Source organism: Schistocerca nitens, chromosome 3, assembly GCF_023898315.1.
Source record: "Schistocerca nitens isolate TAMUIC-IGC-003100 chromosome 3, iqSchNite1.1, whole genome shotgun sequence".
Taxonomy (NCBI): domain Eukaryota; kingdom Metazoa; phylum Arthropoda; class Insecta; order Orthoptera; family Acrididae; genus Schistocerca; species Schistocerca nitens.
Window position 1 is genome coordinate 683,703,914 of NC_064616.1, and position 8,594 is coordinate 683,712,507.

The following is an 8,594-nucleotide window of genomic DNA, read 5'->3' on the forward strand; positions in this document are numbered from 1 at the left end:
CAGCGTGGAGGGTAAAAATCGTAGAGGGAGACCAAGAGATCAATACACTAAGCAGATTCAGAAGGATGTAGGTTGCAGTAGGTACTGGGAGATGAAGAAGCTTGCACAGGATAGAGTAGCATGGAGAGCTGCATCAAACCAGTCTCAGGACTGAAGACCACAACAACACATGTGCTGAGAAGTCAATATACTGCGCATAAATATTTAATATTTTATTGTATTATTTCAGTTTAGAATTATCTGTGTTCTCATATAATTTTTACGTCGTTGTTGTTTGAATTAAAAATTTCTTCATTGAATAGTGGTATATTTCAACAGTAGCTAATTGGTTTCAGTATGTGCTAGTCAATCCTTGCGTCATTGAAACACCTTCAATTTGTACGATCTAATGCCCTCAACTAAAATGTTAGTGGCTCATTGAACACTGATGAAACATAATAATTTTTTAAATCGTACTTCGACTTTTTCGAAATTTTTACATTCGGTGGTAAGTTATTTGCGACTATACGTGACAATCAGAAGAGTCATGTCAAGGTGGACAATTTTCAGAAAACTAGTTTCCAGTTATTTGTTCATGAATTTACTGAGACATGGCGACAAAACGTAGAGTTTTCTGAGTAGTAATAAGGTTCTTTTCGAAAATGTAGTTAAGAAATATGTTTAGTCTTGTGACATTACGTGTTGATGATATATATAACTGCCATATTTAAAATATATTTAAAATTTGTAAACATATGTATGTGTATATCTGTGTGGTTTTCGTGAGTAAACGATGCCTACGTTAAACAAAATGAATATATAAAGAAACAGCCTTAAGTAATGACCAAAATATCATGATCAGGAATGAGTTGTGAAGTATTTTTCTGTTTGCCGTGGCAGCAACTGCAAATATTCTCTGACAGAATATAGCTATCGACGTAGCATGGTTCAATTGAGCTTTCATCTATAACTTTTGGAATGTGTATAAAACTGTAGAAATTTGTCTCCAGTTAGAATATCTTCAGACTTCTTAGCCCACACGCTTATAATTCGAGTGATCTTTGGCATCCAATCGTTTCAGATTAATACGACGCTTTGACCACGCATAATGCGTGTTGATTGAGAATTTAGACGTTCGCGTGTAGGCTATATGTTCACCGGAAGGCTTACAGTCCGAGTCCTAAGCAAAGATTGGTATTTTAGTTTTTTTACTGGTCATTTGAAATTTTCATTCAAGATAACACGATTCGGCTGCTATTTCATATATACGTATGTTCCAAAATTTATCTCGTTAAAAGAACGATGTTTTTAAATATATAAAAAGAAACGAGCAGTTAGGTCAGTGGTGACTTTGTATGGACTGCCAGACAAATATTGCAGATGGAATGTCTATATCTTTCTAGAGTAAGAATGAATTTACCTCAGATTACGATAAACCGATCTTCAGTTTCATTGTAACATGTGTATATGATACAAGAAAATTGAAGATTATTTAACTAAAATCTGAGGCAAATCATTCTTTCTTTCAGTTTATCATACGACTGCGTACCCGTGGTTGCTTCAGCGATACACACTGGCCCTCGGTGTATATTGGCCACGTACAACGAGATGTCCTACATTTGCCTGAATAGATATGCCTTTGTAAGTTTTCGAAGCATGCTATGTCTCTGTTCTTTCCGGTACGAATGAATACAACATCTAATACAGTCTCTGAAGGTCTGTTTGTTACTGAGTATACCAAAAAATTATGTCCAGAAGCTTTAAAAAAGCTGTAAAACACAGCGTGTACAGTTCGTCACATACCGTTGTCAGCATTCATTACGTTATTGAAACTGAATATAATGTCTGAGGATATAACATACTATGGTACAAAGTAAAGATACGTTGGTGAATAGCTTTACAGCACAATGATGATGGGTTAGTGACTGAATTACTTGGGTCCATGATTCTGAGGAACCTTTGCATTAGCATACCGACTGTGAAGAGGACATTAGTGAAATCTTCAGACCCAGAAACGTAAGTAAAGGTTTTTGTTCCCGGTTGCGAATACCTCATGTATTCGCAGACAGTTATCTATCTTTTGTAAATATAGTGACGTTTCTACATAAGAAACAATGCTAATCAATCAGGATCGCTACTGCTAACGGACGAAGCAAACTCATTTGGAGATTAATTTTTAGTGCAGTGAAAATTGGACACGTGCCAGATTTCTCTATAAATTTGTGGAAGTAGATGAGAAAGCCCTAATATAACGGAGACGCTCTCGGTTACATCAGCTCTGAACAATCGTATTTTCTTTTTCCATCCGACTGCATACTTAATTAGAACTAAAAGTTTGGCTATCGGGGTGAAAAACTTCTTGCAGAACGGTACTCAGATTTAGAAATGTTTCAACTCACAAGATAAGAATAAGCTCGTCAGGTACTCACTATGCTGCTGCCATAATACTCATTCACAGCAGCACTGAAACCAACAAATTTATAATGGCTGTTCACTCGTATTTTATTCCTAGTACTCTTCTTTCCCGATGAACCAGGTGCACCGTCTTACGACGAAACTGCGTAACGGCGCTAAAATTTCAAGTAATCTGGCATAGTGGAGTCCGATAGAAACTCCATAGCATAAGAGGTTTATTATATTTCCAAAAATTATGTTCGATACAGTCTTCGTTTAACCAGTTACGAAATTTGGTTCTACAATCTTGATCAAAACGTACGATGTTATAAGATCAGTAATGGGAAACATTACGATCTCGACTGTATTAGTTTCTCGTGACTTTTGCCGAACAATAATCATGTTATACTCGTACATTTCGAATTGTTGCCTTTTTTCTTCATTTTAAAACGCGTTAAAATTATGTAAGACATGTCATAAACTATTGTAACTACAGAGAAACTAATGTAGCTTGTCCTACAAATATCTTTTTAATTTTATTGTTGTTACTGGAAGTAGTAGACGCGCAGCTAAAAGGTTAGTGATTTTATGGATTTCATTGGTTACGCAAATTCTGCGAATGACAACTCACTTTTAGTTAAATACTCAGCACTGCTTTCTGAAGAACGCTAACAAGGTAAAAATTTCTTTGAGTGTTTAGTTATCAAGCATTTGAAAATAGAATGGAACTAAATATGACGTTCTGCGACTCATTAAATGTTTTGGTTCTTCTCTGCAAAGGGAACATATATCAGAAACTTGAAACAAAAGAAATTAATCCATTTTTGTGTATAATTTTAAAAGTTACTCGCAATCATTCAAAAAGCATCATAATGTGAAGGAAAAATATGTATAATGTTGTACTGTTTAAATGGTTAGTGGATTGAGCAGACGTCTATCCGCCTTACATGTAATTTCTGATTCTTCTGTTTGTCGAGAGTATATCGTGGTTGGTTATCACCATATTGTGATCTCTGGTGACTTTTACCCGTATTATTTGCCTTCATGAAGGCTAAAAGCGTTCATTTCTATGACTGAAACATTTTTTTAGGTACAAAAACTCATACCATCATTTCATTCAATGCGAAACACAGCAAGTAACATATTTGCAAGAAAGAGCAAATTAATTTCTACATCTACATCTACATACATGCTCCGCAAGCCACCCTACGGTGCGTGGTTGATGATGACCTGTACCTCTACTGGTCATCTTCTTTTTGTTCCAATCGCAAATAGAACGAGGGAAAAACGACTATCTATATGCTTTCGTATGAGCCCTAATTTCTCGTATATTACATTGTTTGTAAAGAGGAGGCTCATGAGGTATTTGTTTTCCAGTGAAACTCCTAATGAATAGCTAAAAATATCGCGGAAATCGTGTATTTTTATGGCGCAACAGATTAAATTTGAAGCTGAAGTCCCTCACATAAAGTTTCATCGTTAATTGGTCTACTGTACTTACGTCGTTGATTCTAAGAAGTGACTTAACGATGTTTACCTCATATAACAATCGCGTTGATAAGCTGAATGTGGTAATGATATTTTAATTTCATAAGATTCTGTTGGCCACTGGCAATGAAATGACTTCGGGCCAAAAACCATCTGACAGTTGATACTGAACATTTGCTTTCGTTTTTAAAGGTCCCTTGGTCTCAGACAAAACTGGTTTTCCGAGGCCATAGAAAACAAAATTATCAGTTTCCCTTTTAAATGAAGTTCTATTGACAGCGTCCTCTCTTTAAAAAACTGATCAGAAAGACGATTATACAGCACGCAGGATTCGGGTAGTTATTATTCAAAATTTTCTAAATAAAACGAAGATAAGTTCAAAATGTTCAAGTTTCGGCGCAACAACGTTTTAACAAAGCACCCTATAGTAAATTTGAGAAGAGATAAATTTATGTAAAAGCTAATCGTCTATATATAATTATCTTTAAAAGGGTAGTTCGAGGAACATGCACTAATTTTATTCCTCTCACAATAAACCTACAACAAAACCTAAAAAAATGTTATTTTTTGAAAAATAAAAATAAGAGATTTTTTCCATAAATTCTGAAACAAACATCTAGCAAACAGCATTCATGCGCTTCAAGAAGTTTTAATATCTACATTTACAATAGTTTCTCCATAAAATGTAGTGAGAGTTAGAAAGAGATGGATGAAATATTTTATTAGATTCAAAAACTAATTCTTGGAACGAATAGGCATATTATGAAGAACATTTGAAACATAGACGAGCATACGCCTAGATAACTCTATAGTTGAACGATATCCTGAATAGATATTACGCAGAAGAATGTCCCTTAGAATATGGTGTAAATAAAACCTTTAGTAATGCAATGATCATTCTATCTGTGAAAGGGACAACACTAGTTGTGCTGTAAGTTCACATGTTGCTACTATGAGATGAAATGAACACCTGCTTAAGAGATTAGCGAGAAACCTAATACTACACGATTTATGAATTCGATCGGGTGTCTAGGCTCTTAGGACGAGGCCACTGAACAAGACGTAACTCAAACGGTAGATGCTCGCGAACTATCAGGAGTGTTTTATAAGTTTGATGATTATTGAAAATAAAGAAATATTCGATGAATATCTGAGAATCGGAATTTCCGTCATACAGTCCTCGAATGCACCCACTCGTCGTCAACATATATACAGCAAAAAAAAAAAAAAAAAAAAAAATGGTTCAAATGGCTCTGAGCACTATGGGACTTAACTACTGAGGTCATCAGTCCCCTAGAACAGAACTACTTAAACCTAACTAACCTAAGGACATCACATACATCCATGCCCGAGGCAGGATTCAAACCTGCGACCGTAGCGGTCACGCGGTTCCAAACTGTAGCGCCTGGAACCGCTCGGCTATATACAACAGTTACGAAGAACAGGTGAGAGAGAATTCAATGCGATCTTGTCCACTGTAACTGTTGTAAGAAAAGAATGGAAACTATGTACGAACCTGGAGCGTGGATACGAATGAGGAAATATGTATCATTTGGGCTCGACACGGAGCCGCCAAAGGGAGGGACATGAGCCAGTTCAAAATAGACATAATGATACGATGAGAAATTCACTGAAGAGGGAGCAGACATGGATGCTGCAGCTGAACCAATTGCAGAAGGTCTTAAAATGAACCTTATTTTATGACATACAAATAGACAATAAATTATATTTAGTGTAACTGTATTAAATATTCTTATTAAAATGCTGCATAATTTGGGACTTTTTGGTTCGTCATTATTTACGTGCTTGCAATGGGGACTTTGCTTTCATTACGGTGCTGCTGGTTCAAATGGTTCAAATGGCTCTGAGCACTATGGGACTTAACTTCTGAGGTCATCAGTCCCCTAGAACTTAGAACTACTTAAACCTAATTAACCTAAGGACATCACACACATCCATGCCCGAGGCAGGATTCGAACCTGCGACCGTAGCGGTCGCGCGGTTCCAGACTGTAGCGCCTAGAACCGCTCGGCCACTCCGGCCGGCACGGTGCTGCTGGTTCAGAGAAAGTGTGACTAGAGGAAGGAAACAGAGGACATCTATTTCGCTGAGGAGCTGATTCAGAATATCCACGACGCTTTCGTTCCATGGAACCTTAGAATTTCTGTCCTGGAAATCAAACCTCTTAGGGGTGAGCACCTTTTATAATCGTACAGTTTTGTGATTGCTCAGTTCATTCATATGACAGATGATGATGTATTGATTCCGGTGGATGACGAACTGGAACAAAAGTGTTTCATCTGTTTACGGAGATACTGTGGACTTATAGTAAAATAATGAGTTCTTACATTAGAAAATTGCATGTACTCACAAACACATATAAGCAAACAAAAAATTTATAAGTGAATGCAAAGTAAGAGCATACATTATGAATGACAAAGCGACTCTGTAAAAGTTATCGCCTCCATAGCCTTGCAAATAGTAGTAGCCAGTTCCATGTATTGGTTAATGACTCTTCACATCAATACCATTGTTAAAAGCATTGATTTTACGGAAGTTACCACTTCGAAAAGAGACACAATTGAGTAGTGCCATCTGTGCCTCTCGAGTATGAAACAAGCAACAATTCATCGAACGTCTTATAGACTGCTACAACTTGCTTTAAGCGACTGAGAATGGCGCTCATTATTTACAGGGCTGAAGTATCTGGGAACAAATTTGAGCTATAAAAAGAAGTAATAAGCGAACAATTCCCTTTACGCTCGAGCTAAAGTAATCCCAAAGGGAAGGAGAGTCATTGAGCGATATTGGCAAGGCGACCAATGGCAGCCGGGTCCGTCGGAGGTATCGACAAGATGGAGGCCGGAAAGTAGGTCGCGAGACGTCGCTTTAGGACCTACGGAATTTGAAAGAGAAAAAAAGGGATGATTTCAGATGTGCTGACGAAAAGTGAGCGATGTTGCCTAGATCTACTGATATACAATCACCTCTGTTTCGTTCATTAGCGGTAGGAAGGAGGCGATGCTTACGCCATTCCATATCATTTTCCTAAATGTAATTGACGAGACAGTAGTTGCACCGTCAAATGGACGGCTTTGCAGAAGACAGTTTCTGTAACTGATAACCGACCTTTGCGTTAGTTCAGAGAAAACAGGACACTAGGACAAAGAGCTACACGAGGGAGCCTGAAAGGAGAGAACTGTGGGAATGTGAGGGTGGCCCCAGAATCGCCCGAAATCAACTGGAGGCCCCGGGCAGATTGACGGCAAAGGGCGGCCGTAGAGCTGGTGAGCGCTGCGCCGGCAGCTTTGGCGCCAACTTACCATTGTAGTGCATCTGGCCGACATCCCGGCTCAGCACGAAGCGGCTCATGGCCTGCTCTCCGGGGAAGACGTACTTCTTGAAGCAGGCGATCTGCTGTAGTATGCCGCTCAGCCGGTTGTAGATGTTACCGGTGGCGGCTTCGAAAGGGCTGGCGGAGTGTGCCACTTTGGCGGTGAGCGGGCCGGCTGGCCGTCGGGCGGAGAGCAGACCGGGAAGTGGCCGAGGCCAGCGGCTGCGGGGGCTGCAGCGGACCCTGCGCGGGGGCGTGCGGGGGCGAGGGCGCCGCCACTGCGCACGCCTGCCGCCTGCGCCTGTCGCCCACCACCGCCCGCTCGCTATCACCCCGCTGACATTTTGTAAAGTCAGTTCTCGTTGCAATAAAAAAAAAATTATAATTTTGATGCTATTGACAGCTTTGCAAAATGGCGAATGTATAACAAGATCAGTGAAACAAAAAGGAAAGCTGAAGATTAAAATTTTGCGTTTAAGAAATCATTCGCGCAGGAGGATCGTACAAACGTACCATCGTCTGACCATCACAAAGGCTCCCGTTTGGAGAACACAGAAATAGGCATTCCTTGCTCAGAGAAGCAACTGAAAGAGTTGAAAATAAATAAGTGGTCAGATCCGCACGGAATCCCAGTTCGATTTTACAGACAGTATTCCTCGTCATTGACCCATTACTTAGCTTGCATTCGTCGCGAATCTCTCGCCCACCACGAAGATACTAGCAACTGGAAAAAAGCGCCGATGACTCATGAGTATAAGAAGTGCCAATATCCTTAACATCGGTTTTCTGAAGAATACTTGAACACGTTCTCAGTTCGAATATAATAAATTTCCTTGAGACAGGAAAGGTTCTGTCCACAGATCATAAATTCAGTTTGCCAGTTCTCGCATGTTATCCTGCGAACTGTGCATGAAGGGCATCAAGCAGATTTTACATTCTTAAATATCCGGAAAGTATTTGACACAGTGCTCCATTGCACACCGTTAATGAAGGTCCGAGGATACGGAATACATTCTCAGGTATGGGAGTGGCTCGAAGACTTTTTAAATAACAGAACCCAATACGTTGTCCTTGGCGGCGAGGGAGTTCATCAGAGGCAAGGGTATGGTCAGGGGTGCCTCGGGGAAGTGCGATAGTCCAGATTTCGGATAGAATGAGCAGCTGTCTGCAACTGTTTTCTGATGACGATGTAGTGTGTTAGAGAATGTCTTCGTTGAGTGACAGTAGGAGGATGTAGGATGACTTAGACAAAATTTCTATTTGGTGTGATGAAAGGCAGCTTGCACTAAATCTAGGAAGTTAATGCAGATGTCCGAAAACAATATTAGTGGTGTTCTGCTTGACACGGTCACAATGAGTAGATGTCTAGCCGTCACGTTGCAACGCGTTATGAAATGGA

General features: G+C 39.5%; 1 protein-coding gene across 1 annotated transcript in view; it reads right to left on the reverse strand.

Moving 5' to 3' along the window:
• Nucleotides 1-7,314, reverse strand: part of LOC126249714 (glutamate decarboxylase) — a 262,230-nt gene extending 254,916 nt beyond the window's left edge. The window contains exon 1 of the mRNA XM_049951395.1: nucleotides 7,185-7,314. Within this exon, the coding sequence (XP_049807352.1) occupies nucleotides 7,185-7,233 (49 nt within the window). The 5' untranslated portion in view covers nucleotides 7,234-7,314. The remainder of the gene's footprint in view (nucleotides 1-7,184) is intronic.
• Between the last annotated feature and the right edge of the window lie 1,280 nt (nucleotides 7,315-8,594).